The 18,604-nt window shown below is 43.3% G+C and overlaps 2 protein-coding genes and 1 long non-coding RNA gene across 10 annotated transcripts; 1 reads left to right on the top strand and 2 right to left on the bottom strand.

The window, feature by feature from the left end:
* LOC110486627 (uncharacterized) lies at positions 1 to 4,692 on the top strand. 7 transcript variants are annotated; one of them, XM_036941332.2, is made up of 5 exons: positions 1 to 132; positions 1,396 to 1,492; positions 2,183 to 2,779; positions 3,081 to 3,206; positions 3,304 to 4,692. In XM_036941332.2, the coding sequence occupies exons 2-5, from the start codon at positions 1,461 to 1,463 to the stop codon at positions 4,295 to 4,297; spliced, it is 1,749 nt and encodes a 582-aa protein (XP_036797227.2). In that variant the 5' UTR covers positions 1 to 132; positions 1,396 to 1,460; the 3' UTR covers positions 4,298 to 4,692. The 7 variants fall into 7 exon arrangements, with proteins under 7 accessions (XP_036797227.2, XP_090052988.1, XP_090052989.1 ...); XM_090196862.1 differs by having other exon boundaries at positions 18 to 132; positions 3,084 to 3,206; XM_090196863.1 differs by having other exon boundaries at positions 57 to 132; positions 2,188 to 2,779; positions 3,084 to 3,206.
* LOC149978937 (uncharacterized) lies at positions 1,602 to 7,221 on the bottom strand. Its single transcript, XR_016486016.1, has 2 exons — positions 6,867 to 7,221; positions 1,602 to 2,758 (listed from the first exon to the last, which is right to left on the bottom strand). It is a non-coding gene; the product is annotated as an uncharacterized LOC149978937 (long non-coding RNA).
* Positions 7,222 to 10,742: 3,521 nt separating this feature from the next.
* On the bottom strand, positions 10,743 to 18,037 carry LOC110486624 (eukaryotic translation initiation factor 3 subunit D). Of its 2 annotated transcripts, none has more exons than XM_021558371.3 (16): positions 17,674 to 18,037; positions 16,845 to 16,970; positions 16,699 to 16,744; positions 16,401 to 16,537; positions 16,216 to 16,301; positions 16,011 to 16,083; positions 15,697 to 15,812; positions 14,881 to 15,013; positions 14,511 to 14,658; positions 14,178 to 14,308; positions 13,931 to 14,016; positions 13,660 to 13,789; positions 13,396 to 13,538; positions 13,067 to 13,259; positions 12,731 to 12,830; positions 10,743 to 10,846 (listed from the first exon to the last, which is right to left on the bottom strand). In XM_021558371.3, the coding sequence occupies exons 2-16, from the start codon at positions 16,965 to 16,967 to the stop codon at positions 10,830 to 10,832; spliced, it is 1,662 nt and encodes a 553-aa protein (XP_021414046.1). In that variant the 5' UTR covers positions 16,968 to 16,970; positions 17,674 to 18,037; the 3' UTR covers positions 10,743 to 10,829. The 2 variants fall into 2 exon arrangements, with proteins under 2 accessions (XP_021414046.1, XP_090052990.1); XM_090196864.1 differs by having other exon boundaries at positions 15,697 to 15,818; positions 17,674 to 18,028.
* Positions 18,038 to 18,604: the final 567 nt, after the last annotated feature.

Here is an 18,604-nt window from a genome sequence, read left to right as displayed (position 1 = left end):
TGGTGGTGACGTGTCCAAGCGTTCTTATCGTAGCTCAATGTTGAGTTTGGTGAAGTAAGGGAAACGAAACTGAGAAGACAACATTCCAGTGTAGGGAGACTGTAGGGAACAGCATTCACCCTCTTTGTCAAGGTGAGTGAGCTTTATACATCCATATTTCTTTACACAAATGAAACAGTTGAAACAAGAAAAGGGCTTTTAACCCGCCACTGTTTCAGGTTAAAATTGAGGGATGGAATTGGAGATTGTAATTCACAGACAGACCTATGGATGCAAGGACTGACCATTCATGATATCAAAATTATAGTTTTAACTATGTATTAAAGGTATAGTGTTTGTTTACGTTTACTTTGTTTGTAAACATTAGAGTAAAACAAGCTTATATTTTGGGTTTTGATGGGGTACAAGAGTTGAACTAAACTAATGAGGCAGTAAGTTATATTCTTCAAGAGATAATGGGTACATAAGGTTATCGTTACTTTATAAATCCACCGTAGAAGTGCTCGGAGCAGGTGCAATTTGCAGTGCAAGAACAAGCAAACGTATAACACCTGGCTTGTCATGCTGAATTCAAATTTGGGCTGTACAACATGCAAAAAGGTAGGGTGTTTGGGTCTAGAAACGACTAGAGGGATAATACTAGCTATCAAAAGTGTTGGTGGAATATACAGTATCATCCTCTTCCTCTGAAGAGAGCCCTCAGAAAAAAGGTTTCTGAACATGCCCGAACCAAGGCGCATTTGTTGGTAGCAAGCCTTGCAGACACGGCTAAAGACGACACCCAGGTTATAGTTAACACTCAAAATGGAAAAAAATAGACTATACAGCCAGAGTCTTCCGAACAGCTTTAGAACGAGACTAAACATAGGCACAGGCTCGTTCATGGTTTTGAACAATAAATTGACTGTCAGGAGATACATGGACTTGACATGGGGAGAGTCATTGTGGGAGGTTTTGAAAACTACGGTAGGAAAACTGTTGTCCTGTACAAACTTTTTCTGTACTGTGAAATTAATCCGAATATGTATAGGCCTATATATTATCATATGTGTGTTCTGCTGTAGCCTATATTGATCTATTTTATTTGAAGTTATAATATTAGGATATTGTGATATTTGTTCTGCTACTACATTGATTCGGGTCTTGTAAACCTTCCAGCTGAGTGTGTTTTATATGCATATGGCGGGTGTTCTGCAGTGACGTCTGAAATTGTTGCTGTACACTGATGTCTAGAAAGTTAGGCTCTCGCGCTCACTGTGTTCCCGGGACCTCCCGATGTACAAATGAATCACTGTGTTTGCCCATGTAGCTATGTGATGTACGTGAATCCTGTTTCTAAATTTATATCAGAATAGAAATGTAATGGCTGTGATTTTTCTTTTGAATTATCCACAGTTCTATTGGACATGCCTTGGGGACAAGGCAACACTGTTCAGTAACGATATCAACCAAACCAGGAAATGTCCAAACACAGGGAGAGCGTCATGTCACGGTGAGACTATTAACCAGTTAATTGTATCTAAATGTAATCCCCAAATGTAATTATGTACCATGAGGGTCATAAGAAATAACTAGTAATGCTGCATTTTCAGGACACAAGCTCAAGTTCACAGTACAAATATTTAATATTTTTATGATGTATTTCCTGTTCAACAAAATCGTATGAATATGGCTTGAAGTTACATATGCTTTCTAAATATAGCATAATCATATTAAAAAATGACTAACTATAAGATGTCACCTTCCTTATAACTGTAAATGACATATTTGTATGTTTAGTGTTAGAGAAAATGCATATTTTTGCAAGGTCTCTCTTGATCAAACTGTCTGCTGTAGCTTGGCTTCCTGAACTTGTTAGGAACTCCCCTTTCATCTCATGCCCTCTATGACAAACAGAACGTGTTATTTTTAAGTATTTTTTAATCTATACATTACATCTACATGTACATCTTACATCTAAGAGGTTTAATAACTGGGGCAGAAAGGAGAGTGTTGCTGGGCTACTTTAAATTGACAGCAGAGGGCAATGTTGACAAAGAATCCAAGGTATTCAATAAAGGTAGTTCAATAAAAGGGTAAAGTTGGTGGATAGGCACTCTGTATCTACAACTTTGTAATTTTATATACTGATTATCCTGCATTCAATAGTGAAGCTCCTGACTGAAGCCTACTTTTCTTCCAGATCAGAGTTAACAAGGGAGCTCTTGGGCCAGTACATCTCTGACACCCTCAGCAACATTCACACAGTGAGGGAGTTCTGTGACAGGCATTCCAAATGGGCCCTTCAGAGGAAGACAGAACTGGAAATGATGAGGGACATCAAGCAGAGGGCAGACAGAATTGACCTTAAGTTCGACCATGTCCGTAACTCAGCGACCAAGGCCAAGGCGTTTGGGGAGTTCGTATGGAGCGGTCTGACCCAGGGGACTGCAGACAGTAGGCGTGAGGAGCTGGAGAAGGAGCTGGGGGCTGTACTAAAGGACACTCTGGGAGGCCTGGAGAAGCTGGATTACTTCCTGGATGCTGTGGAGTGTCTGGCGGTCACCTGTCTGTTGGTGTTTGAGGAGAACAGGTTCTTCTGTCTGCCTCAGGGGACGAGCCCTGCCAGTGTTCAGGCTGTCATCACTGCTGCCAGAATATCCTGCCCTCTCCTCATCTACTTTAAGAGGGATGCTAAGGCCTTCTTTATGCCCAGCCTCCTCAATGTAGAGGTGCTGGCCCTCCAACTGGACAGATACATAGAAATCAGCCAGCAGCTCTGTAAGAGGATGGACATAGTGTAAGTGGAGCTACCATCACAATTGCTTCAGCATTAACTTATGTCATGTTCTTTATTGCCATTTTACAAACACTTGATGTCCATTTTTTCCTTCTAGATTACAGATCAGACAACAGCCTGAGAGTAATCTTAAAACACTGTTTTAATATCATAATTTATATTAGCATAGTTGTACTATTTTCCTTCATTTTTGTCCTTCTCAGATGTCATTTGACAAGGTTCTTTGGCTTATGTGATTCAAAATCCACATATAAATGTAATGAATATAATGTAATGTTGAAATTAATATGCATTGTTACAGTAGCTCCATCAGTCAAATGCTGTTTTGGAAAAAGAAGAATGACATCCCTGTGGTCAACCTTGATGATGTGAGTGAAAAGTCCATAGAAAAGATGATGGACCAGTTGAATCAGTTGAATGATATCAGGTAAGGTTAGTTTGGTTGTGGTCTTTAAACTTCTGTTGATATTTGTATTTTATTGGTAGACAGTAAATAGATGTTGAAACTGTCTCCTCTCTGTCAGGATGGACCAGCACCTCAGACTAACATTCCTGTTCCAAGAGGCTGCTCAGCGCTTCATTGGCCGGTTCAGCCAGCGCCGACCCAGGATGGAGCAGTTTCTGACCGATCTGGAGGAGAATGCTGTGCAGCTGGACAGGATGAAGCTGGGGGCTAAGATCTCCAGTGTGGCAGGCAGCTCAGTGGGGGTGGCTGGAGGAATCCTATCCATCGTGGGCTTAGCTCTGACCCCTGTCACTGCTGGGGTGTCACTGGCTCTCACCATTACAGGGGTCAGCCTGGGGGTCACCAGTGGGGTCAACAGTTTAGCCACTGGTATCACAGAGATGAAGGTCAATAGCATCCATGAGAAGAAAGCCAGTAAAGTCTTCCAGAGTTTCATGGAGGATGTGGAGAGTCTCCAGGAGTCTCTGGAGAATGTGGCCACTACTATGGAGCCCATCCTGGGGCAGAGCAGGGTGGACGGCGTGCTGGGGGTAGGGAAGGTGATTGCCACAGCCGGGGCCATTGGAAAAGGCATCGACTCCATAGTGGACTGTGCCTCGGCTCTGAGTGTTAAGGCCCTTGCAAAGGAAGATCTGATTGCAAGCGCTGGTAAGTTGGCGCTCCAGGAAGGCAAAGCAGCACGAAACCTACCCAAGCTAGCAGGGGACATCCCAGACATTGGACAGGTGGCCAAAGGCACCCCACTAGCCCTCTCCAGCTCGGCGCGGGCTGGTTTTATCACTCTCAACGCCCTCTTCATTGGCCTGGATGTTTTCTTCATCTGTAAAGACAGTGTGTGCCTGGCCAAAGGCAGCAAGAGTGAGTTCTCCCAGCTCATCCGTGCCAGAGCGGCATTGTGGCGCACAGAGCTAGACTCCTGGCAGAGGATCTACGACTCGCTGTGTAGAGGAATTTGGAAGTTCAGGAAGTGCCAGAGAATCCTGGCACAGCCTTTTTACCCTCCTGGAGGGGAATCTGAAAGAGAAAAAATCTATGTAGGACAACATCAATGACCAGTTTGAAGTTAGGGACTGTCAAACATACTGTACAGTTGCACATACTGTACATTGCCTATCTGTCAGTCATTTTGATTATGCATTTTACTTGATTCTCCGTTATTTATTAAATGTAATAATGTTTCTATGATTGTGCTGCTGACATGTAAATGCACAGAATACTTATTCCTCCCTTCACTAGTAGTTGAAGACGTCTTGCTAACAGGCAATGAAACATGTTTGTGCAATTTATTCTGATGTTGACTTGTGTGAAAAGGTTTCAATGAGACTTAATGAAATGGAAAGGGACTAATTATGTCTGGCCTTATTTGTGTCAATAATAATAGGCCTAGTTTCTGGTGTTCTGAAATACCTTTGTAAAACAATTATTTAATAAATCCTTTTTTAATTGGTCTTTTCTCATTTTCATCATAACATTTTAATACGGGACGCCAGAGTGAAGCAGTCTGTAGTCATGTGTACAGCAAGACAAGGGCATTATGTTGTACAACAGAACACAATAAGAACACTCCAAATGTTTCACCTGATATGTTCTGCTTCCACACAACTTATTGTAATGGTGATTATAACTCATCCTAAAACATGAGTTCCCGATCTGTAATCCTATATGTACAGAAAGTGTTAAATCCCTTGCCCATGTCATTCATCTCTGGACTTTGTCCTGGAAAAGGAATCACTTTTCAAAATGTTGCATACAAGGAAACAAAAGCAGGAGGACACACATAGGACAGCCTGAGAGGCAATAGATTTTTACAGCCAGTGTTTTGCCCCAGTGTAGCCTTGGCAACAGTCAAGTGTGGTAATCAATGGCAGCTATATATATATACACACACTGTACCTTGTGATAATCAGAGCTATTTTCAGAAGTAGTAGGGATTGCGGCTATAATGATTATTTTCACATTAATAACAGAAAATCATGCAAATTGATCATATATTAAAAACAAATAATGTGAATACTGTGTTGTATTCATGCAGATAAGTTCTATCAAACAGTAACAAGGTTCTATCAAACTGTAACGAGCCAGTAATGTAAGTTGTACGTTTTAAAGTAAATTAATTATTGCATTTTTAATGCAAGTTTTATGCAATTCTAAACATTTTGCCATGAGGCGAAGAGAAGTTTAGCAATTTTATAACAAATTTCATGCAATTCTACAAATTTTGCCATGGGGCAGAGAGAACAAATGTGAAGTTTTACAGCAACTTTCCTTCAATTCTATCCAATTTTCCATGGGGTGGAGAGAAATGTTTTCCATTTTAAAGCTAATCTCCTGTAATTCTACACATTTTGCCAAGATTTATGCCATGTTAATGATATCTGAGTGAGCGTGATTAACAAAATCAATGAGGGCCCCATGGAGGTCAGGGCCCCTGGGCACATGCCTTGCGGGCCCGGTTGGTATTCAGCCATGATTACCACAAGTTAAGATAGCTAGCTAGCCTAACTTACCAATCTAAAAATTGTTCGCTGACATGGCTAATTTGATTGATAGTGACTGACATAAGAAAACCGCTGCTGATGCACAACCAAATTTCTAAATTGCACCTAGTGTATTCTTCTATTCTAACTCTCAGCACAATTTTTTGGGGTCGGGGGCCCCCTAAGAGACTTATGCCTGGATGTGGCCCTGATGGACATGGACAATTATATTGGCAGTCCATATTAAAAATAAATAGTGGAAGATATGAATGTCTTTTGGACTGTAGTAGGTATAAAAGTAATCAGGAAGTCAGCAAGGTCTGCTTTCCAGACCTGCTGTTGAACCACAAGATGTGTAAGTACAATGTATTTTTACATTCCATTCTTTATAATGTTCACACATTGAGGAAATACTGGCAGACATACAGAATATTTTGTTTGTCTCATTTGACAACTGATGGGCATATTTAGGCATCACATAAAACAACTTATTCAGTGAGTACTTTAGGTATAGTATAGTGTTTTACTCACTGATTTCTCATCTGTGTATCTCCCTTTCTGCCATCTCGTGGACTCCTCTGTGGCCTTCCCTCCCTCCCCTGTCTCCTCCATCTCCAGCTGACCCTCCTTAACCCCTCCTCTCTGTCCCTGTCCTCCTCCTGGTGCCTCCTCTCCTCCTACTTCTCCCTGACCTCCTCCAGGATTGCTGCGGACAATCTCCCTCCAGACCCCCAGAGAGAAGCTCCTGGAAGGGAACCCCTCCCAACCAGGCATGTTCACCTGCCTCTAGGCAACCTTACCCTGCCTTCTCACCGCCTTCCTGGTCCTTACCCACACCGTGTCAAACACCCCCTCCGCCCAGGATGGTGTTGCGCACAGCACTCTTCCCCACCTCTCTCAGATAAGGATTATTCACAACCCAGAGACCACAGAGAGAGGGAATGCTTGGCCAAAATGAACAAAGAGAATAACAATTATATTTTATTGCATATCTCTAACCAACCTTTTCTCACAGTATTATAGCTGTGAATGAAAATCACTCATGAGATCATTACAATCATTGTATTGAGAGACAGTTTATCTGACTGCAGTGTGCGTTTTCACTTCCTGTTTCTAGTTTTGCCAGGATTGATCAAAAACTGACCTGGTTGAGAATCTGATCTTCCAGTGTCTTCCATTTCCACCATGACCTCATCTGAATCCACTGTTTATCATACTTGCATGATATGGCAACACACAACCAGTGCCTTCAAAAATACTCCACTTTCATCAGAACTGAATGTACACAGTAGCAGTTTTCCCCAGTCATTCCTCTCCCCTCCCATCTTGGGATGTCTTGTCTGAATGGCTTGCGGTCTATAGCCATACCCTACTAATCCGAGCGATCCGAAGTTCACAGTGGGACTGCTTGAATGTTCATCCAGCTTGACAACACTACCATGGCAAGAAATAACAGTCTGTCTGTGACACTGCATGGGAACAGCCTCTTTATTGTGCCTGAAGACTCAACTTTTGGACACTGGCTCAGTGCCTGATGAATTGGGAGGGGTTGTTTCTGGACAGGGCCCTGGCAATAACGAAACAGACTCACTTATCAGTAGTAACACATCTCTGGCAAACAAGATGAGTAAAGAATGAAGGTCATGTTATGTTTGATTGTTGAAGGTCCATCTCAAACAGCTACATATTCATTATTTGGCAGATAAATGCATCGACTGGAAGAACCCCTTTACAGTGGCTCAGCTTTGACCAGGTGTTTGAGGAGCAGACAGGTGACATGCCTTGGAAGTGTTGGTCAAGTGATATATATACAGTTGAAGCCAGAAGTTTACATACAGTTAGGTTGGAGTCAATAAAACTTGTTTTTCAACCACTCCACAAACTTCTTGTTAACAAACTATAGTCTTGGCAAATCAGTTAGGACTACTTTGTGCAAGACACAAGTAATTTTTCCAACAATTGTTTACAGATTATTTCACTGCATCACAATTACAGTGGGTCAGAAGTTGACATACACAAAGTTGACTGTGCTTTAAAACAGCTTGGAAATTCCAGAAAATGATGTCATGGCTTTAGAAGCTTCTTATTGGCTAATTGACATAATTTGAGTCAATTGGAGGTGTACCTGTGGATGTATTTCAAGGCCTACCTTCAAACTCAGTGCCTCTTTGCTTGACATCATGGGAAAATCAAAAGAAATCAGCCAAGACCTCAGAAAAGAAATGATAGACCACAAGTCTGGTTCATCATTGGGAGCAATTTCCAAATGCCTGAAGGTACCACGTTCATCTGTACAAACAATGGTATGCAAGTATAAACACCATGGGACCACGCAGCCATCATACCACTCAGGAAGGAGATGCGTTCTGTCTCCTAGAGATGAACGTACTTTGGTGAGAAAAATGCAAATCAATCCCAGAACAACAGCAAAGGACCGTGTGAAGATGCTGGAGGAAACAGGTACAAAAGTATCTATATGCATAGTAAAACAAGTCCTATATCAACATAACCTGAAAGGCCGCTCAGCAAGGAAGAAGCCACTGCTCCAAAACCCCCATAAAAAAGCCAGACTACGGTTTGCAACTGCACATGGGGACAAAGATCGTACTTTTTGGAGAAATGTCCTCTGGTCTGATGAAACAAAAATAGAACTGTTTGGCCATAATGTCCATCATTATGTTTGGAGGAAAAAGGAGGGGGCTTGCAAGCCGAAGAACACCCTCCCAAACGTGAATCACGGGGGTGGCAACATCATGTTGTGGGGGTGCTTTGCTGCAGGAGGGATTGGTACACTTCACAAAATAGATGGCTTCATGAGGATGGAAAACTATGTGGATATATTGAAGCAACATCTCAAGACATCAGTCAGGAAGTTAAAGCTTGGTTGCAAATAGGGCTTCCAAATGGACAATGACCCCAAGCATACTTCTAAAGTTGTGGCGAATTGGCTGAAGGACAACAAAGTCAAGGTATTGGAGTGGCCATCACAAAGCCCTGACCTCAAACCTATAGAAAATTTGTGGGCAGAACTGAAAAAGCGTGTGTGAGCAAGGAGGCCTACAAACCTGACTCAGTTAGGTGTCGTTCTGCCTCTGAACAGGCAGTTAACCCACTGTTCCTAGGCCGTCATTGAAAATAAGAATTTGTTCTTAACTGACTTGCCTAGTTAAATAAAGGTAAAATAAATAAAAAAATTTACACCAGCTCTGTCAGGAGGAATGGGATAAAATTCACCCAATTTATTGTGGGAAGGCTACCCGAAATGTTTGACCCAAGACCCATTGCTACCAAATACTAATTGAGTGTATGTAAACTTCTGACCTACTGGGAATGTGATGAAAGAAATAAAAACTGAAATAAATAATTCTCTCTACTATTATTCTGACATTTCACATTCTTAAAATAAAGTGGTGATCCGAACTGACCTAAGACAGGGAATTTTTACTAGGATTAAATGTCGGGAATTGTGAAAAACTGAGTTTAAATGTATTTGGCTAAGGTGTATGTAAACTTCGGACTTCAACTGTATATTGGTAGTAAAAAGGAAAAAAAAAAATAATTCTCCTTTAGTAATACAATTGTAGGCAGAAGTTGGTAGAGTACAGTATATAATAGCTCTCCCCAGGTTCTGCAAAATATCTAAGACATCCTGTAACTCATATAACCTCCCCAGTCTTCCTTGCGTGACTTTCCCTGTCAACGTTTTAATAAATCTATCCTCCCCGACAGCAGCAACCATCTTGTCAGCAATTAAAAGCTCAGAAGTGGGTTTGACCAAAACTTGACCTTTCATCATAAGTACAGGGTCATAACAAGGTGAACGAGTCTAAGCATCTTCTGACAGGTGGCTGTTTTCATCAGGCCTGCGACAGCCTTGTGTTCTCAGAGAATCAGCCATGGTCCAGACAGGAGTCTGAGCGTAGGCGGTTTCCGCCTTCTGATAGTGTCTGAAAGGCACAACACTCAAAACAAGTGTTAACACACACACAGAGGTCTCCTAAAGAGGAGAACTTACAGTTTATCATAACACAATGTATTAACCCTTTAAAAATGTATGAGGCCTTGGTTTAACCCCCTTCAGAAGTAATCTGGGACATAGATCAGCAGGCAGATTTATGTAGCTCTGCCCACCAACTAGTGGTGTGGGGGCTGTGCTTTGGCGAAGTGGGTGGGGTTATATCCTTCCTGTTTGGCCCTGTCCGGGGGTATCATCGGATGGGGCCACAGTGTCTCCTGACCCCTCCTGTCTCAGCCTCCAGTATTTATGCTGCAGTAGTTTGTGCCGGGGGGCTAGGGTCAGTTTGTTATATCTGGAGTACTTCTGTCTTATCCGGTGTCCTGTGTGAATTTAAGTATGCGCTCTCTAATTCTCCCTTTCTCGGATGATCATGCCTTGGGACTACCTGGCATGATGACTCCTTGCTGTCCCCAGTCCACCTGGCCGTGCTGCTGCTCCAGTTTCAACTGTTCTGCCTGCGGCTATGGAATCCTGACCTGTTCACCAGACGTGCTACCTGTACCAGACCTATTATTTGACCATGCTGGTCAAATTTATAAACATTTGAACATCTTGGCCATGTTCTGTTATAATCTCCACCCGGCCCAGCCAGAAGAGGACTGGCCACCCCTCATAGCCTGGTTCCTCTAGGTTTCGGCCTTTCTAGGGAGTTTTTCCTAGCCACCGTGCTTCTACACCTGCATTGCTTGCTGTTTGGGGTTTTAGGCTGGGTTTCTGTACAGCACTTTGAGATATTTGCTGATGTACGACTATATAATTAAATTTGATTTGACCTACCCAGTAACCATTCACTCAACCGTTATACAGAAAGGTCAAGTATCTAAATATACCAGAATATTCAATTGCTATCAACAATATATACACTTCACAGATGAGCAGAATATCAATCCTCATTATGACTCATTTTGATGACTCATGCCTGCTTAGTGATTATTTTTCAGTAAGAAAATAATGATCTCTCCTTTCAGTAGGAGAAAATACAAAATAAATGGAAACAAGAGCCAGTTTCTCAGATCTTTATTTGAATGTAACGAGGAAGTATTTTCTGTGTGATGCAGGCCACCTGGTAACTAGTGCAATTGCCACACCTTAGGGTTCTTGTTCATCTAGAAAAAGAGGACAGGGAGTAGAGAGAAATAAGGGGGAGAGAAAAGGACTTTAAAACCAGTAAACATAAGTAATTCAAAACATGTTAATGTATTGTACAAAAACTCAACTATTAATCACATTACTTAAACCATTAGAATACAATCACATAAATAATATAATGTGTTCAGAGAGCACTGCCCACACATTGTAATATATACAGGGCTTTCGGAAAGTATTCAGACCCCTTCACTTTTCCACATTGTAATCCATTTTAGAATAAGGCTGTAACATCATCCCCCCCAAATCTACAAACAATACCCCTTAATGACAAATAAAAACAGGTTTAGACTTTTCCGCAAATTTATAAAAAATGTAAAACTGGAATTTCACATGTACATAAGTATTCTGACCCTTTACTCAGTACTTTGTTGAAGCACCTTTGGCAGTGATTACAGCCTTGGGTATGATGCTACAAGCTTGGCACACCTGCATTTGGTGAGTTTCTCCCATTTCTCTGCAGATCCTCTCAAGCTCTGTCAGGTTGGATGGGGAGCGACACTACACAGCTATTTTCAGGTCTCTAGACTTTCGATCTGCTTCAAGTCCGGGCTCTGGCTGGGCCACTCAAGGACATTCAGAGAGTTGTCCTGAAGTCACTCCTGCGTTGTCTTGGCTATGTGCTTAGGTTTGCTGTCCTGTTGGAAGGCGAACCTTTTTCCCCAGTCTGAGCGCACTGGAGCAGGTTCTGTACTTTGCTCTGTTCATCTTTCCCGCAATCCTGACTAGTCTCCCAGTCCCTGCCCTGAAAAACATCCCCACAGCATGATGCTGCTACCACCATGCTTCACTGTAGGGATGGTACTGGCCAGTTGATGAGCGGTGCCTGGTTTCCTCCAGACGTGACGCTTGGCATTCAGGCTAAATAGTTCAATCAGACCAGAGAATCTTGTTTTATATGGTCTGAGAGTCTTTAGGTGCCTTTTGGCAAACTCGACCTCTACCGAGCACACCACCATTCCCATTGACGGGGTTGTAGTGGAGCAGGTTGAGAGCTTCAAGTTCCTTGGCATCCACATCAACAAACTAATGGTCCAAGCACACCAAGACAGTTGTGAAGAGGGCACGACAAAACCTATTCCCCCTCAGGAGACTGAAAAGATGTGGCATGGGTTGCATCACTACCTGGTATGGCAACTGCTCGGCCTCCGACCGCAAGGCACTACAGAGGGTAGTGCGTACGGCACAGTACATCACTGAGGTCAAGCTTCTTGCCATCCAGGACCTCTATACCAGGCGGTGTCTGAGAAAGGCCCTAAAAAAAAAAAATCATAGACGGTTCTCTCTGAGACCGCACGGCAAGCGGTACCGGAGCGCCACGTCTAGGTCCAAGAGGCTTCTAAACAGCTTCTACCTCCAAGCCATAAGACTCCTGAACAGTTATCAAATGGCTCAATTTGCATTGCTGCCCCCCCCCCCCCCTACTCTCTGTTACTATCTATACATAGTCACTGTAATAACTCTACCTACATGTATATATTACCTCAATACCGGTGCCCCTGTACCAGTACTCCCTGTATATAGCCCCGCTATTGTTATTTACTGCTGCTCATTTTTTTCCAATGGAAACAGAATGCACCTGAGCTCAATATCAAGTCTCATACCAAAGGCTCTGAATACCTAAAAAGGTATTGCTCTATTTTTTTGCAAATAATTCTAAAAAACCTGATTTCGATTTGTCATTATGGGGTATTGTGTGTAGATTGATAAAGGGACAGTTAATTAATTTTAGAATACGGCTGTAACGTAACAAAATGTGGAAAAAGTGAAGTGGTCTGAATATTTTCCAAATGCACTGTGAACATAGTACAGGTACCACATAGTGCAATGATGGCAGTCCTCACCTTCCTCCTCCTCATCCTCTTCATCATCATCATCATCTTCTTCCTCATCTTCATCTGAGCTGAAGGTTCCGTCAGGCAAGCTATACACGCGAATCACTTGCTGTTGGCAAAAGCACACAAACACAATGATATTGACTCTCTGTAAGGAACACTAACATTTCTAGGGCTCTGTGTGCAGACACTGTCAGACAATGAGGGAAATCAACTACTACAAGTTGCAGAGACAAGTACTAGTCTTTCAAGTCATTGGCAGCGCTCTACAGAAACAGTCAAGGGCATGCTCTGCTCCATGGTCAACGGTCACAGAGTCTCAATGGTCAGCAGTCCCGGGCTCACCTTGTTGGGGTCCTTGAGGATGAGGTACTTGCCCTCCTCCAGCTTGCGGCAGATGTCGATGACGCAGCGTAGGATGCCCCAGGCGTTCTCCATGCTCAAGTTGATCTGGCTGGCAAACTCAGTGGGCTGGAACTGCTGGGTGCCCAGGACCACGTGGCGCGCAGAGTCCTTCGCGTGATAACGAGACACGTACCTAGAGACAGGGGAGGGCAGGGGATTTAACTGATGGAGGTCATAACCAGGTGAATTTATGGACAATTTGAAGGGGGAAAATGGTTGCACTTGACCAGTGTGAGTTTTTTTTGGGGGTGGGGGGGGGGGGCACTGACCCTAGCTTGAGGTACTCTGAGCCAGCCAGCATGGCACAGCAGGTCCAGCGGGCCAGTTTGTAGCTGTTGTTCTTCAGCTCGGTGGCCAGAACAGCTCCCCTCTGAGAGTCCAGCTTCTGACGCCAGTCCACTCCATTACAGTGCTTAAGACAAGAACAAACAACATTAAGCATTAGAGGAGAAGTTAACACTGCATGTCATCCCCAGAGATAGTACTAGATATTTGATACTGTATTTTCTGTCATCACTCGTTCCTCCTCTTACCCGGGAGTCCCACTCGTTGAGGGTCTTGACGTTGATGAAGGACACCTCTCCGTTGGCCCCGGTCATCACTCCATCGTGCTCACAGCGTACAATCAGGTCAATGTCCTCCCCCAGCTTCCAGCGGCGGTACCTGAGACAGAAACAGGTGAGTTTCTGAGTACCCAAACAAATGTAAGAGACTTCTTACAGATGTGAATTAACTAACTGTGATTAGATGGTCTGACTGATTAGATGGTCTGCAGTAGTGAGAGCAGCACGGGTCAGTACCCACCTGTAGGCAACAGAGGCCACCTCACTCTTGTCTATGTCCTCCTCTACAAATGGGTTGGGGTTAGGGAACTTGTGCCTCTCCCCGCCCTGAGGGGAAACAAAGACACGGCATCCTATTAGAACTGAAAGAATGAACATCCAATTCAAATGTATTCTTTACAATGGCAGAAATGCTTGGACTTTTTCCACATCACACTCACATTGAAGGAATGTCACTAGACATTGGTGTATAATTGTAGTGGTCTTACCATGCGCAGACACTGCTGGCTGAAGTTATGGTTGATGTAGGTAGCCTCCATGGCCAGGTTACGGGGCGAGTTGAAGGAGTTGCCCTCATCCTGTGGTGGCTCGTTGGCAGTCTCACTCACCGTCAACAGATCTGACATGTACAGTTACAGATGGTTAGATGAGCCGAATGCACAAAAACCAAACGCACCCCTAAACATTGGCATTATGACAAGAAAACTTAAATATTAGATAGTTTGATATAAGGTAAACTACTGATTCACTAGTAAACAAAACTTCCTTGATCAGTCAGAGTTGGACCAACAGCTGAATAGATTAACTTGAGAAAGCCTCACCAAAATCAGAGTTGTCTCTCTTGTCAAAGAAGAGCTTGTTGCCCACTCTCTGCACGATAATGTCCCAGGAGTTGACTGAGCGCGTGCAGCACATCAGGGTGGCCAGGATGGCATCGGTGGCAAACACATTGCCCTGGGTCTTAGCCAACTGCAGAGAGGAGGGTATAGGGAAGGATTTACATCAGAGCAGAGAACACACTCTACAGGGCAGTAGACATTGTAATAATCATGTTTTTGTTTCTGAAATGTGTGAAACCATTAGCTCTGGACAAGAATGTTCAGACAAAACAACAGGACTGAATCAATAATATGTTGCTCTGGCTTATTGTACCTGGCACAGTGCTGTAAGTGTGGAATTGAGAGGGTGTACCTTGCGGATGACAGGGTCGTCAGTGGTGGTGACTGTGTGAAAGATCCTCTTGATGCTCTTGAGAGGCTTCTCGTTTCGAGTGGTGACGCGGTCGAAGGCCTTGTCGTAGTACTCCAACGCACCACAGCACTCACTGAGGGAGAAAGGAAATCAACTGACTTTACGTGGATATGATATTGTCTTCCAGTAGAAACAAAAAGGGAAAAAACAGACCAGACTCATTGCAGGTGAAAAGCAGCTTGAACATTTAGACTGTGGGGTTTGTTCTGAACCGTGAGACAGACTGTAAAAAATATGGACAAAGCCATCGATGACATCACCCCATTGTTTCCTATGAGAATGCTCAGTGGCGCATTTCATGATAAGGAAGTGTCATCTCAGCATGTCACCATCCTTTTATACAGAGGAGTTGTTGAAAACCTACTCTATGAAGTAACGTTGAAGGCTAGCTCAGTGCTGCTCCCTCTCATGGAGTATCTCAAGTTGACGGCCGATAGAGGCACTGCAGGCTGCCATTAGCATCTAGATTATTCTTATAACTTTGTCTGTGATTTTAAAGTAATTGGTTCAAAGACATACATCTGGTGAAATAGAAGGCATTATTGGTACCATGATTGCATTTGAATATTTTGTTTATATACATCCACGAATACTGACCACAAAGAGCACCATTTCCCCTTTCACTATAATGGGGGATACTGTTTTCTGGAAACAATGCCTGCAGTACCACGGTCGTCCATCAACTTGAACTCAATGCAAGGGGGCACTCGTTCTCCCCTGGATTGAGCACAGATGCAGTGTTGATAAGTCACTCACATGTCAGTGGGGTCCTCCACCTCCATGTATCTCATCTTCATCAGCCTGGGGAAGTCCATCTCCTCCTTCACCTCCCAGTCACTCCGGACCTCCACCGACGAGTCTCGGGGTTTCAACTGGGCCTTGAAATGAAAGGTATGAGGGGGGAAAGGGAAAGGGGAGGGAGGAGAGACAGGCACGGATGGTAGCGTTAGCAGGTGTTTGGGAAGACTGTTGCTAGAAACTTCATATGACTACATCAGATGTTATCTGAGGAGTATCACAATACGGTTCAGATGTCCGGAGGTGCACTGATGTTGTTGATCTTCCCATACCTGGGATTTCTGGTCCCACTTCTGACGGACGCCAAACTGCTTCTGGAACTTTTTCTGTAGGCGCATGCGATCCCTGGACAGAGCCAGGTGAGATTAGACAGAGTTATAGAGAGAACCAGAGAGAACAACATGTGTTTTAGAAAGTCACATTAGCAGTGGATTGGCTAAACAACTGCAGGCGGCTAAACAACTGCAGGCAGCTCACCTCTCCTTCTGCTTGGCACTCTTCGGGAGGGTCTGCATATTGAACTGGGTCAGGTTCCTGCGGTCCTTGTCCCTGCGCAGATTCCTCTGTAAAAACAGAACAAAACATCCTGTTATAGAAAAGGTGACACAGAAAATACTTTTTGGGGTACTGCGTGTGTGTGGTCGAGCAGGTTAGTCTTGTACCTGTGCAAACCTCATGCGGTTCCTCTGGTAGGCAGTCTTCTGCGTCTTGGCAGTGTCCACCAGCTGGAAGCTCGTCTCGTCCTCCTCATGGAAGTAGGCATACTGACTACCACCCCCAAACTGAGATGAATACTTGTCTGTCAAAACATTCAACCAAATGTCAAATGATGGCATCCATGGTCTGAAATACCTCAAAATCAATATTGAATATAGACATTTAGAATAGGCAATATATTCTGGATTATGTTTACACCATATCATGTTATTATCGTGAATCCTACAATACAATGTAACACACTTGTGTATCTCTTGTCCTGGTAGGTTGCTCCTGTCCAATCAGCCACCTGGACAGAAAAGTAAATCAGTCAGCGTAAGTTCCTCCTCTTGAAGCAGGGCAAACTGCTGTTTATAATTAAAGGTGAGAGGCAGCAGAGGGAGACCAACCTTTCCCAGACGGTCTCCTTTGCTAAAGGGCTGGTAGGGCATGTCCTTAAACTTCTCAGGGACAGCACAGGGACCCCATCCAGAGGGATTGTCCTGGATCTCAGGGGCATGGAACTTCGCCATGGTCTGAGGTTAGGGCAGATGTTGTAAACATTTAAAATGAAACGCAGATTTGAACAATATCTAGTTACCTTATACTATGTATATTAGATAGACATTTGATGTATATACGCAAGTGGATGATAAGATTAGTAACCTAGGCCGCAGGGTCTCAGACAATGAACAGCACTGTTTTCACTCAGCAATGCACTAACATTAGATAGGCATTTCAGTTTGCGCAGTGGCCTAGTCATCACGGACCCAGGACACATAACTCTTGGATTAGTAAGACACTGCCATCGATAGACTATTTGAATATTGGATTATCTGCATGATGATTTCTTATGCAATGTACAAGTTATAGCTAACGTCGTTATCTACAATACCCTAGCCTAAGCTTGCTAACGTTAGCCAGCTAGCAGTATATTAACGGGCGACCAAGTTAGATAACTTAGCTAAGCAAAAATGTCACAACACCCAAATCTAGTAAGGTGACATTAATCGGGGACATCAACAAGTGAGCGCAACTACGTTCTGTTTCCATATGGACACTATGGCAAGCTAACCAGCATGCTTGCTAGCTCGTTAGCCAGGTGGCAGATAGCAATCTGCTAAGCTAACGGCGGTGGCAGTAACATCCACTCGAGTACATCTCACATTATGTTTACCCTAAACGTCATTTTAAACATGACATATTCATACATCTTTATATGTCTTATTCGAATCTCACCTTTGAGATTGTGACGACCAAATGGCAGCTTTTATTCGGTCAATCAGCCGAGTCACAGTTTTCTTCTTAAAAGCGCCGTAGAAAAAGGAAGTGGAAAAGTACTGTAAAGAGTTGTTTTCCGGCAGACTATAAGCTTTGTTGCATATTGCTGCCCTTCACAGGTCGGAGTGTGAATTGCACATTTTGTTAAAAAAAAGTGAAATTGGGAGATTTTTTTTTTTATTGCACCACCATCTACCCCTAGATATACACCACTATACCCAACAAACCCACCACCCTTCACACTACTTTGGCCCTAACATCCTACACCAGGCCATCACCCTGGGAGGCTGGAACCCCTTCTCTCAAATCCCCCTGTAGTTCTTCTGCACTAAAATCTCAACACCCAAAAATGTCTCTGCTGCTTCTACCACCAAATCAGTCTTCTGGGATTTCCTTTCCATCTGTGCAGTAATGACCATAGCAATAAATGCCAAGAAGTCAACCTTACTAAAGCACAAACTGTTTGGTTTACTCTGTACTGTCCCAATACTCACAGGGATCCTCTCAGGCTCCCTCACCCTTTCTCACCATCCTCTACTTTCCTCACTGTTTTTAGTTGTGGTATTTTATTAGGATCCCCATTAGCTGTTGCTGAAGAGGCAGCTACTCTTCCTGGGGTCCACACAAAACATTACATAATACAGAACATCAATAGACAAGAACAGCTCAAGGACTGAACTACACACATTTAAAATAAGAGCAATAGAACAACAAAAAAGGTCCTACTGACAGTTACACACATTACTGACAGTTACTCACACATCAGTACATATACAGAAATTATTCAGACCCCTTGAACTTTTCCACATTCTGTTACGTTACAGCCTTATTCTAAAATGGATTAAATTGTTTTTTTCACCCTCATCAATCTAAACATAATACCCTATAA

Source organism: Oncorhynchus mykiss, chromosome 13, assembly GCF_057628025.1.
Source record: "Oncorhynchus mykiss isolate SJ-2025 chromosome 13, ASM5762802v1, whole genome shotgun sequence".
Lineage (NCBI taxonomy): Eukaryota > Metazoa > Chordata > Actinopteri > Salmoniformes > Salmonidae > Oncorhynchus > Oncorhynchus mykiss.
This window is presented reverse-complemented; position numbering and strand designations above follow the sequence as displayed.

What these genes read in the sequence shown, in the direction of transcription:
- LOC110486624 (XM_090196864.1), bottom strand. Translation starts at nt 16,967, where the DNA reads ATGGCGAAGTTCCATGCCCCTGAGATCCAGGACAATCCCTCTGGATGG. An exon ending in AGTGGGACCAGAAATCCCAG is followed by an intron (nt 15,819 to 16,010) that starts GTATGGGAAGAT and finishes TTTCATTTCAAG; the next exon opens with GCCCAGTTGAAACCCCGAGA. An exon ending in GTGGAGGACCCCACTGACAT is followed by an intron (nt 15,014 to 15,696) that starts GTGAGTGACTTA and finishes TTTCTCCCTCAG; the next exon opens with TGAGTGCTGTGGTGCGTTGG.
- LOC110486627 (XM_036941329.2), top strand. Translation starts at nt 805, where the DNA reads ATGGAAAAAAATAGACTATACAGCCAGAGTCTTCCGAACAGCTTTAGA. An exon ending in GGGAGGTTTTGAAAACTACG is followed by an intron (nt 967 to 1,395) that starts GTAGGAAAACTG and finishes AATTATCCACAG; the next exon opens with TTCTATTGGACATGCCTTGG. An exon ending in TGTAAGAGGATGGACATAGT is followed by an intron (nt 2,780 to 3,080) that starts GTAAGTGGAGCT and finishes GCATTGTTACAG; the next exon opens with TAGCTCCATCAGTCAAATGC.